Source organism: Delphinapterus leucas, chromosome 10 (assembly GCF_059928025.1).
Source record: "Delphinapterus leucas isolate spDelLeu-1000000601 "Yukka" chromosome 10, BTC_Dleu_Yukka2, whole genome shotgun sequence".
NCBI classification, from domain to species: domain Eukaryota; kingdom Metazoa; phylum Chordata; class Mammalia; order Artiodactyla; family Monodontidae; genus Delphinapterus; species Delphinapterus leucas.
The window spans coordinates 102,514,742-102,526,862 of NC_143138.1; the positions used below are offsets into that span (position 1 = coordinate 102,514,742).

The 12,121-nt window shown below is 56.7% G+C and overlaps 1 protein-coding gene across 10 annotated transcripts in view; it reads left to right on the forward strand.

Moving 5' to 3' along the window:
* Window positions 1–12,121, forward strand: part of IQSEC1 (IQ motif and Sec7 domain ArfGEF 1) — a 330,441-nt gene that overhangs the window by 255,949 nt on the left and 62,371 nt on the right. The window contains exon 1 of one of the 10 annotated variants that reach the window (XM_022562621.3): window positions 7,440–7,648. The exons of the other annotated variants lie outside the window; for them this stretch is intronic. Coding sequence (XP_022418329.1) covers window positions 7,584–7,648 — 65 coding nt within the window. The 5' untranslated portion in view covers window positions 7,440–7,583. Of the gene's footprint in view, window positions 1–7,439; window positions 7,649–12,121 lie in introns of those variants that run through there. 10 annotated transcript variants of the gene reach the window in all.

Below are 12,121 nucleotides of genomic sequence, written 5' to 3' on the forward strand. Positions count from 1 at the left end.
TCCCAAGCACTTGTTATAAATGAACGTTCTATTCATTAAAGCAGAGGGCCACTGAGGCTCGGCTGGGCTGGCCCTTGGTAGCGGTGTGGGCATGACAGTTAAGAATCAGTGCCGCCAGTGGGGTGGTCCATGGCAGGGCAAGGCCTAGCAGCCCCCTCTCTGCCCCTTTTAGTGCAGGTGGGCCCTGCAGGTGAAACGCAGCTCCTGGGAAAGAAACCCAAATGCCTCAAGAATGGTCATTCGCTTTGCCCCAGGGCTACCTCTCTTTAGAGAATCTTTAGCTGACAGGTTCCTTAAGTACTGGGCACCCTGGTTATGAGAAGCAGTGTCTCTGAACACCAGTTTCATGAGAAGAGGGGCGTTGGCTCAGACTGAATAGGACCAGGATGTGAGTGGGTAGCATGGAGGGGGCTGGCCCCGTGGCTGGCCCTGAAGCAGAATGAATCTGGTTCTACATGATTTGTTTGTTCATTGTTTATTGAGCACGTGCTGTAGACCAGGCGCCTTCCGGGTGCTGGGGACACCGTGGTGACGCTTCATTCTGGTAGAGGATAGACAGTAAACAAGGGAACAAGTAATTGAGCCAGATAAACAGGCGGTGAGATGGGCTTTAAAGGGAATTAGACACGATGGAGAGAACGGGGGTGTGCTTTACCTGGGGGCGGCTTAGGCAGTTCTCAGGCACAGAGAGTGGGCACGGGGCGGTCCTAGAACAGTCTGGAGCCAGTTTCTTGGAGCTGTCCCCGAGGGAGGGACTCGGCATAAGCATACCCCTCCCTCCCTGAGATCTGGCGGTGGCTTCCTTTGTGCCACCAGCCAGGAAAAGAGGGTTGAGTGTGAGGGGCACTTCTGATTGTGTCCTGGGGCTGGCAGGGCTCCCTGACGGGGAGTGTGATGAACAGGGTAATTTCGGGGCTGAGGGGGCTCAGGGAGGAGACCATCACTGGTGAAAGCAGTTCAGCTTTTTGCTTCTGAATTTCTTCCTGATGTTGTCAGGCCCCTTGAATCCTGCAAGAAATCCGGCCAATGGCCATTTCCCATCCACTTGAATGGGCTCATAACTGAAGTGGCCGCACTTAGAAGACGCAGGTCTGTTCTCTGCAGGCCCTTTCCCCGGGGCTTCAGGACAAGCAGTTCCGCTCATCTGGCTGGGCCCAGCAGAGGGATGAGGGCAGAGGGGGTGTTCCCCACGAGTGCCCAGACTGGGGAGGGATGCGGTGAGCACGGTCTCACCTGTGGCCGCCACCCCCATCTTCCTTCACTTTTATAACAAACCAGCATCTGCTGTGCTGCAGGGGTGACAAGTGCTCTGGGGATCCAAGCTAGGAGGTCTTCTTAGAGGAGGTGATCATTCTTGGCTGTTCTGTTGGCTTTGTCAGTCACTGAGGATCGTCGTGCTAGGTTTGTCAGAGCTCCACAGAGCCACCCCATCCCATGTGGGGTTTTCTTTCTTCTTGCATCTGACCCTGTGTCCCAACCATGTGGTCCCATTATTGTAACCCTCCTGGAGGAGCTTTCCCAGGCCCTTGCAGGACTGTTCACCCGTTTGTCAACTGTTGGCATTAATAACAACTGCATCGAATTCTTAGTGTTCATTTAAAGACCACAAGAAAAGAGCTCCGTACACCGCCGACCACAATGGTTCCCTACCTCTGTGGCTTCCTTTGCCAGAGCAGTGAGAAGGAGCTGAGGAAAGGATGCCCTGTTCTTGGCTGTGCCCCAGGCTGGCCTGGGGACTGTAGGACTCAGGTTCCTCATCTGCGTAAGAGCAGGCTGCACTGGGTCACTGGGTGACTCCTTCCGGCTCTCAACTTCTAGGGTACGCTAACGTTAAGGCCGCTTTCATCTCACCAGCGTGGGTCAGGTCTTGGCCAACCCAAGTACCAGTGAGTTTTTTGTGGTTGGGACCCATTTCCCCTGGTGCCAGGACAGGTGTCTGGAACCAGGCCGGTTATGTGAAGCAGTAGTCGCACCTGAGCCCCACCACTGGGAGAGTGATGGAGTGCCATTGTCCCTGCCCTCAAGGTGCCCACAGCCTGGGTGAGGGGTTCTCGCTTAGCCTAGGGGGGTGGGGGCACTAGGGGAGGCTTCAAAGAGAAGGTGGCATTTGGGCTGGGCCTTGAAGGTTGAGTCGGAGGTTGCCAAGCAGATGAAGAGGGCAACCCAGGAAGTGGGAGCAGCATAAGCAAAGGCACTGGGGCAGGAAAGTGCTTGGTGCATTCTGGGAGTCACTGTATGGGAGGGATGGTAGCTGGGAATGGGGCTGGAAAGAGTCAGGGGCTAGTTGTCACCAAGGTAGTACCTGAGCAGGTAAATAGTCTGGTTCACGGTAAACAACCCTACACTACCTCCGGGTGACCGCAGGCTCCCAAGATAAGTTATCCCAGGGTCATTTTGTTTACTTTGTTTAGTAAGATTAGGGAAGTCCGTGGTTTGCAGAGGTTTCTATGAAAACTGGTTGAAAGTTTAAAAATAACTTGGCACTTAATAAGAGCAGCTTTATTTACCTGGGAAATTTCTCCTCTGGGGGGCTGACTGGGCTCCCAGAGAGATCACGCTACAGAGTCCTCTGTTCTGTGCAGTGTCTGTGGTTTTTCATGGCATCCGACACTCAGATAAATAAGTTCCATTCCATACGGAACCCACAACTCACCCACACGCAGGCTGTATGCTGGACAGTCCCCATCCCTGCCATGCCATCCCAGCAGCGGGGGCTTGTGGCCTGGCAGGTAGGACGCTTGGGTCAGGGTCACTGTTTCTAGGACCTGGCCACACGCCTGCGCTCATCCCTTCGTCTCTCTGGGCCTCAGTTTCCCTGTCTGTGGAGTGAAGGATTGGGCTGGAGGGAGGGTCACAGAGCTGTGGCTGTGACATGGGGAGGATCCTTTCAGTGATGCAAAGAGTAACTTACTAGTGATCAACAGACACTAGGAGAGAAGCTCGGATGGGCTTGACCATAACCTGTTTTTATGGCTGTCATAGGACACGACCTCTCACAGAGTGGCCCAAGAGGCGGCTTCAGTACAGTCTGGCCTTTGGGGCCTCTGCGGACTGGCTCTGGTGGGCTTCAGAGTCTCCTAGAAGATGCTAGAAGACATGTAGTCCCTTGGATTGTTACGTCTATCATGGATTTCTTCGTTTCCCTGACTTTTAAAAAAATTATTTAAAATTTTGCAAACACTGTAGTTCTAAAGTGCTCCTTCCTCCTTCCCACCCTGTGTCCCAAGCTTAGAGGGCAGAGCCGTGTCCCCAGGAATCTCTGGAACCCCCGTTTCCCTTTCCAGAGGCAGCCGGCAGCCACCAGTACCCGTTTCTTGGGTCTCCTTTAAGAAACAGTCTGTGAGCGTATTGTGCTACGTAAGCATACTAGTGTTCTGTATGTTTTATTGTCTGTACATTTCACACTTGTCTGCACTTTTTGTCAAGATGTTGTGTCTCAGACCGTTTGCTACAAGTGTGTACAGCGCTGCTGCCGTTCTTTTAACGTAGGGCTCCTCTGTACCACAGTTTACATAACCAATTGACAGATGTTGTCTGTGTCCTTCTCCGCGTTCTGCTGTTACAAACAACTAATACCCTTGGACCTGCGTCTTTGTGCACCTGGGCAGGTAGCTCTCTCTGTAAGTATGTGTTCCGAACAGTGGATGGTCCCATCTTGTGGCCATCTGTCTGAAGGTTGCCTGGCCTGGCCCTATCGTTTCGATCACCATCTTCCCCCATGGCACGTGGACTCTCTTTCCCAGATCTCGTCCACAGCCCTGATGCAGGGAACTGGGGGGTGGCTGAACAGCCAGAGAATTCACGTGGAGCTAATGCAAAACTCCCTCAGGGGAGCTTCATTATGTCAGGCTGACAAACCTTTTCTGTGGAGAACTAGACAGAAGAAATATTTCAGGCTCGCGAGCCCTAGTCTCTCTTCAACTTTGTTGTGGCACAAAAGTATCCGTACACAATACGTAACGGAATGAGTGTGACTTTGTTCCAATAAAACTTTATTTTAAAAAGCATGCAGGGAGCTGGACTTGCCCCCAGGCCTTAGTTTGCATTTGATTGATTTGCCTGGGCACCTTGGTGTCCCAGCCCTATAGTGGGCACAGGGGATGCTGCAGAGAAGGACGCAGGCCAGCTCTGCCTGGCAAGGACAGCACAGTTCCTCTGCCCCTGGCAAGGAACCGGGGAGCATTAAAGGGAGTTTCTGACTTGGATTGGGGGGCCAGTCAGGGTGGCTTTCTGGGTAAAGTCACATTGAAAGCTGAAACCCAAGTCCTGGCTACCAGCCAGCACAGTGGGGAGTGTTGCTTGAGGTTCGGCAAGGGCTGGAAAGAGGAGCCAGACCAGGCCTCACAGGAGGAGGCCTCTGGGAGACGGACTGCAAAGGTTGGCCTTTGGGGGCATGCGTGCCACATGTCTGGTCAGAGGAGAGCAAGGAGGCAGTGGAAGACGGGAGGCTGTCAGAGGCCCAGGAGATGGGGATGGAGTCAGGTTGGGGGCGTGTGAAATGGGCCAAGGCAAGTAGGTTAGGACTGAAACCCAGGACGATACAGTGAAAGTAAACATTTTCATGCACTTCTTGCATCTTCCAGCCTTTTAGGTGGGCTCCTATTCATCTCTCAAGGCCCAGCCTAAATGTCCCTTCACCTCTGGAGCCTCTTGTGGGGTAGAGTTACGGGCGACTTCCTCCAGACTGTCATAACATCATCCCCAGGGACACTTGTCACGGCAATGTCTCCCCACTGTGCCTCCCAACAGCAGCCTGGAATATGCGCTGGTGCATGTTTGCTAAATTGAAGGAAAGGGCACGGTGGATTAGCCAGCGGAGAGACGGCTGATGAGCCTTGCTTTACAGCTAAGGAAACTACGGCTCAGAAGCCTAAGCAATTTGCCCAAATGGCACGTGTAAGACTTCTACCCAGTCTAGTCATTTCTGCTCAGCAGAAAAATTGGCTTTCTCTACCTCTCCAGGCTTGGCTTTCTCACTTGCCTCACGATTCCTTAAATTATTAATCTGTGAGGAAATTAACTGAGAGCCAGAAGCAGAAGTCACACTCTGCAGGAAGATAAAAGGAGAGAATGAAGAGGCATTTGGTTTCCAGGGACTCCATCCTCTGGTAGTCCAAATGCTTACAGGGAGACTCAACGCCCTTTTTCTAAATCCCAGCCGGAACTATGTCGCCAAGACTATCCTGGCGGGCGGTGAGGCCCTGGGCCTGGAGAAGTGCCTGGAATTCTTGGAGAATCCGGGTCGTGAGGCGGTCAGAGCCCGTGTCTGGAGCGCTCCAGCAGCTGAGGGGCGACGCTCTTGGCTCCATTTATTACAGCCTATTTTTAGAGGGCAGTTCAAGTGGGGGTGGGACTTCTCCACCCCGCTCCCCAACTGGACTGTTTCAACCCTATCAACTATATCCCCTCCCATCTCCCCACCCCCAGCCAGCATGCAGCATGTGAAGGTCTTCTCCTTCCAGAACCCTATGTGGAGGGGCTTTTGTCCATCTTGATTCCAGCCATCCTAGTAGCCGTGAGGTGACACCTCACTGCGGCTTTGATTCGCGTTTCCCTAATGACTAGTGATGTTGAGCAAATTTTCACGTGCTTATTGGCCATTCATATATCTTTTCTGGAGAAATGTCTGCTCAGGTCCTTTGCCCATTTTTTAATTGGGTTATTTGCCATTTTATTATTGAGTTGTAAGAGTCCTTTATCTAGTATGGATACTAGACCCTTATTTGATGCATAATTTGAAAATATTTTCTCTCATCCTGTGTCTTCATTTATTTTTATTTTATTTTTTTCCGAATGATGACCTTTATTGTTTAAAAAAAAAATGCTCCCACGCGTCTGATTTCGCCTTTACTTAGGGCTTTAAACACCCAGCTGGTTGTTTGTAGAGCCGAGGCCACCTGTGCACCCTGTAATTTTTCCAACCTCGCAGGTCAAGGCCCCGGCGGTCACGGGGTCAAACAACACCAGAAGGCCTCCGCCGTCTCCGAGACCCACTTGGGGACCCCTGCCCCGCTCAGGTGGCGCACGGGACTTCCTTCGCAGGTCTTCATTTATTTCTAATGTAGCAAAGAAAACATCAAAAGTGAAGAGGAGGCATGTGGAGATGGGCTGTGGATTCCTGCTCAGCCTCCCGCCTGGGAACCCTGGAGCACTAAACTGGCTCTAGGGCTTGCCCTTTCCCGGCCGTAAGCAGGGCCAGCCCAGCCCTCTCCCTCCACTGTTCTCCACCCGCCCCAGTTCCCCATCTGGGAATAATGCTCCTCAACGGGCCCGTCGCACCACCCCCTCCAAATGAAAGAGTCAGAAGGGCACAAACGGATGCCCCTGCATGTGTGGCTTCCCACAGCTTCCTGACCCCTGCAGACCTGCCAGCTGCCTGGCCCTCCAGGAGATGTACCTGCGGGTGGGGCGGCCCAGGACAGGTGGGGTTTTGATCGTGTCTTTCTGCTTGAGGTCTCCCAACTACATTTGGGCATTCCACAAGTGTGGGTGCTGGGCACTGTGCCTGCCTTCAAGGAGCCGGAGGACAGACGATACAAAAAATGTGCAAACTGAGAACAGCGAGGCGTGATCGCTTCTAGGAGGGAGAGCTGTGCAGCCTGGGAGCCTCTCAGAGTTAACCCCGGTAAACTGAGCCTCAGTTTCCTCTTCTGGAAAGTGGGGTCAGTAATAACTCCACCTGCATCACAATGTTGTCTTGAGGACCAAATGTCAGTAAAAAGCTCTAAAATGCTAATTAGTACTACTTTAAGCTTGCCGTGGGGATCTGGAAGTTGTCTCTGGGTGAGGGGAGAGCAAAGGGTTGGGTGGGCTAAGGGAGAAAGAAGCTGCTTCCATCAGATCCTCCCCAAAAAGTCCCCTAAAGGGTATCCCCAGCCTCAGGCTGGGACCCACTCCCCATCTCCAGGGCAGGGGTGTCAGAGCCCAGACCCGCCCTGTCTGGGAAAGCAAAAGCCCCGTTTTATAAACTGAGGCCAAAGTCAGGAGTGGCAGAGCTTGGCGCCGTTGGCGGAGTAGGCTGCAGTTGGCTGGTTTGGGGTTTTGTATTTGTTGTGCTTACACGCTTGGGAGGGACATATGGCTACTGGAGGCTCCGTCTTGGAGGGAGGGCGCAGTCCTCCCAGGAGAAGGCCTATGTCTGGGACAGGGTATGATGCCGCCTTGGGAGAATCCCGCTCCAGCTCGCGGCCCCGCCCCTCGCTCCCTCCCGCCCGCGGCACGGTCCCGCCCACGGCCCCGCCCTTCGCCCCTCCGCCCGCGGTCCCGCCCCTCGCGCCTTCCTCCCGCGCCCGCGCCCGCGCCCAGGGCCCCGGCCCCGCCCCCGCCGGGGCCACATTCCTCTGGCCTGGCCTTGCGCTGCGCCAGGCGGGCGGCGGGCGGCGGCGGGGCGGACTCGGCTGGCCTGGGGCTCGGACTTGGGGTCGGGAGCGGCGGGGACCTGCGGGCGCTGGGCCGGGCGACCCGAGGTGGTCGCGTGGCGGGCGGGCAGGGCGCGGGCGGTCGGGTGTCGGCCCGGGTCCGGCCGCCGCTGGCCCGGCCTGGGTCCCGGGCGCCCGGCCCCGCCAGCTCCCTCCGCGGCCGCCATGTGGTGCCTGCACTGCAACTCGGAGCGGACGCAGTCCCTGCTGGAGCTGGAGCTTGACAGCGGGTAAGGGCCGGGGCGGGGCGGCCGGCTGAGCGGGGTGGGCTTGTGCGGTCGTGCAACGCGGGTCCAAGTGAGTGTGAGCGAGGGGTTGGGGGGCTCCGGGGGCAGCGCTCCCCGTTAGTGTGCGTGCGGGCCAGGAGCGGCCCGAGAACGGGGGAGAGTGTGCGTTCGCGCTCGTCAGCGACTGTCGGATGGGAGCCCGTGTGGGCGAGTCTCGTGGGGAGACCACTGGGAGTTGGTATCCGGCGCAGGCGGCCCGCAGGGGGCCGGGAGTTTGTGGGAGGGAGCGTGGTAAGCGGGCGTCTGTGCTGTGTCTGGTGGCAGGCCGGCGGAGGTGTCAGGCCTGTTGATGCTGGACCCTGGGCCTGTGTCCGCTCTGTCGGGAGGCCCCCGGGGAGAGTGTGCGGGGCTGTGCGCAGGTGCCCGGGTGTGCTCTGGCGGGGACGCCTGGGAGTGCACCGGTGCACCTGGAGCAGGAAGGTCGAGCTCTATGTGGCTGCTGCTGTGTCTGAGCAGGGCTGCGAGGGGGCCGCTGGTCGGGTTGGGGGCGTCTGTTGACGTGTGTCTGGTGCGGCCCGGGATGGAGTCTGGCGGGCATGAGTGTGTGCCCTAGAGATCATCCCTCTTCTTCTTCGGGGCCTGCGGGTGGCTGGCTGAGCGTCCAAGGGCCTGTGTTTATGGAGGGAGAGGGAGAGAGTGTGTATGTGCTGGGAATATCGATTTCCTCGCTCTTCCCGCCAGCACAGCTGCCCCCTGAGCTGTCTGCAGGCCCCCCGGAGGAGCAGGGCTGTGGGGCGGAGGGGATTTGTTGACAAACTGTCTTGGCTTGTGTCAGGCCCCTTGCGGCGGGAGCCCACCTTCAGCCGTTTGATCTCTGAGTTCAGAAATTCTGCAGTGTGTGTCTGGCAGCTGCGCTGAGAACGCATGTATGTTCCTCTCCGCGCCCCCCAACCTCATCTCAGGGGCCGGGGCCCTGGGACTGAGGCTCCACGTGGGGTTGTGGGGTGTGGTTCCCAGGGACCATGGCTACTTGCGTCTGGGGCGGAGGCCAGGCAGGCTGCAGCTGCAGGACCAGCTGTCTGGAGTCAATGGCATCATTCCGAGAGTGGGGTGGGGGTGGGGGGTGGGGGGAGGTCATGATATTCGCATCCCACACGTGCCGGTGCCGCTGCCGTGCGCAGCTGTCCACCCCGTATTCCTTTGCATTCTTGTCCTTGCGGTACCGCATCCCCATGTTGCAGGGGAGCAAACTGAGGTTGTGCCTTCTGTTGTCCGCACCAGGGCTCTGTGGTGTGAGTGCCTGCTGTATACAGTCCCTGCTCTAGGCACTGGGAACACAGCAGTGAGCAAAACTCAGAGTCTTTGTACTCCTGGGGCCACAGGCTGGCGGGGACACGATAGTCGGCATGCTCTGCTGGCTGGGCCTCCTCCATCGCCAGCAGAGAGAGCCTGAGGAGTCTCTCCGTCCCTTAGGACTTGTCCAGTGCCACCCTTCCCGTTGGGATGTCCGTGGCCACCTCTTCTGCATGTTCCTACGTCCTGCATCTCTTCTCATTGGAAGTCCCTCCGTGTAGCCAGTCTAAATCTTCCAGATACAGAGAAGCCTGCTTGGGCCCTTTTGCGGTCAGAGCTGGTGATGAGCAGCTGCTCCTCCTTGGTCTCTGCCGGGCCAGGTGCCCTGGAGATTAAGCCCTACTCAGGCCCAGCCCGCAGCTCACCCTCGGGCCTCCGAGCAGGTGGGGCCCATTTGCTGTGGAGTGCCTGGGGGAGGGCGGGAGAGGATCAGCGCAGCCCTGGCCTGTGGTGGCTTAGCAGGGTGCTCCTTGGGCTGGCCAGCTTGCCCCCAGCCCAGAGTCCTTCCAGGAGGGCCATCTCCCCGTCTCTAAACACAGAGAGGACCCAGCAGGCTCCAGAGGCCTCGGGACACCCCCAACGTGTAACAGGTCCAAGGCAACCTGTCCCGGCACGGCCGCGCCCCCCGGCCAACAGCATGCCTGGCACCTGTCCTGGGTGCTCTGCTCTTCGAGCCTCTCCCACCCTACCTTTCCACATGGGCACATAGAGGCAGGGAATCCAGGGGCATGACCAGAGCATTATAAGGTGAGCCCAGAGTAGAACCCACACGATCTGATGGAGGCCTGCGGAGGGTCCCTGCCAGCCCTGCCGCCATCCTTGGGCTTTCGCTCAAGGAAGTCGGACTCTGAGCTGGTTGTGCTAATATTTACACAGCTTTGGTTCCGAAACACGGACAGGACTGCCGGCTGCACAGTCAAACAGCGTGATGACTGGACAAATAGGTCCTTCTGGAAGAGTATGGACAGGGCTCCAGGCGCTCAGTATACACGTGTGCGCGTGTGCGGGTGTTATCTGGCTGGGCTCTGGAATGTGCCATCGTGGTTTGCTGGGAGAATCCGTGGGTCCAGGGCGGCTCAGGGCGTCAGGGAAGAAGGACTTGGGGAGGCAGACAGCCGTTATTCCAAACCCCAGCTCAGCTCTGTGAGTTTATGCAAGTTTCCACACCCTGCGAACCTCTGTTTCCCCATCTGTGACAGGGAGTGGTGCTGCTGGCTCATGGAGGGGCCCGAGGCCCTCCCAGCGGGCGGCTAGAAGCCCTCGCTGCGCTGGCTGCCCCGTCCTCGGTCAGACGCACAGTTGGCCCAGGTCAGCTCTAGGTGCTTCCCACCACCAGGGACCCATTGGATTTTCTTCCTTCCTCTTTTGTAAATTTCCTCTGCATTATGGTGACGTGTGGAATATCCGCCCAGTAAGCACGGAGGCAAGGCGACGGCACAGGGCTGATGGGTTTGGACCCAGCCAGGAGAGAGTCCTGTGGAGATAGCCCGGGTGCCCTGGAACTGTGTGTTCCTGGGGGGCGAGGGGAGGGTGTGCAAAGGCTGTTGAGTGTGATTTATCATTTGTTCTCAAAAAGCAAATCGTAACGAGTTTAAAGGCCATTACAGCTCTTGAAGAAGTCGTCGGTGTGGCCTTAGAGAATCTGGCTGTTCCTGCTGCGTGAGTGGCTACTGAGGGGAAAGTGGTGGCAGTCGTGGTGGAGGACGTGGCGTGGTAACTGCTGCTCGTCTGCCTGCTGGGCCTGCACTTGGGTTGGGCGTGTGCCCCCGAGCCCCCGGCTGTGCTTTGTGCTCGGCCATCACGGCGAGCAGTGCACCCGTGGATGTACACGCTCTCCGGCCCGGAGGGCACTGTGTTCTCTGGAGAGACGTGTGCAGCCCCAGGGGCAGCCACGTCACACTTCCTGTGTTCCTTTATTCACTCACCAAACAGTCACCAAGCACCTGCTCTGCCAGGCCCGGGGCTCGATGTAGGGGAACCAGACTACTCGTGTGAAGCCGTGAGCCCCGGGGCCTGGACCTCGGGGTTGCACAGAACCCTGACTCTTCCCAGCTGCGTGGCTTCAGATATATTGCCTCCCCTGTCTGAGCCTGGATTTTCTCATCTGTGAAGTGGGGCCTGTGCAGCTTTGCCTGGTGACTGAGGACCCCTGGTACATGCCCAACAAGGAACGGCAGCCCTCGGCCCATCATTGCGTATCCTCAGCGCTTTCCTTCTTGCTGGTTTCTGGAGTCTGCATGGGGCGCTGGGCCTGGTCCTAGTTGCTCTGACTTTAATAGCTTTTAATGCCTTGTTCGTACATGGCTGTAGCTTCTCTGCTCCTTGATGGAAAGGACCATTCTTTCCATTTCATTTCCTTGGTTTGCAGTTTCCTAACACGAAGACAGTCTCATGTGAACTTAAGGCCCAGGTGTAGAACCGTGGCCAGAGTCCCCTCCCTCTTTGTATAGATGGGGAAACTATGACGACATTGTTTTTTCCTTTTTGTTCAAAGGTTGGTATAATAATAACGATAGCAGCGGTTGCCATTTGGTGAACTCTGTACGAAGTACTTAGTTCTCAAAGCAGTTTATGAGAAAGAGCTTCTGCTGGGCCCATCTTTCAGTTGGGGGAAGGTTACATGCCTTGCCCAGGGTCACCAGCCAGTAATCCCGAGAGCTGAGCTTTGAACTCCGTCTGCCTGGCTCTGAGGTCTGCACTCCTCACAGCCAGGCTCTGCTCCCTCTCGGACTAAATAATCTTCAGCAAAATATGTCACATCGCAAGTAGAACCTTTTGCATCTTTCCCAAACCACAGAACAGGAGTCTAGTATCCCCTGCTGTGAGGATTCCCAGCGTGTCCCCAAACGTGCCAGCTATAGGCAGGTTGATGACATCTCTCTCCATTCTCCTAATGTCTTGACAGACCCCAGAGCTACTTCCCCAGACACTCCAGCAGGATGCTGGAGGATGCCCTTGGTCCCAAGTACTTGACGCATTCTGAGGGTAGCACGCTTACTCCCAGGCCAGTCTCAGTGTGGCACGGGGTCTCAGGGACAATAGCCAACTTCCCCTGCCTTGCTGAGGGACCCGTGCGAACATAGCTGGCCTGTGCGTGGTGAGGAAGCCCAAGGGCATGGCCTT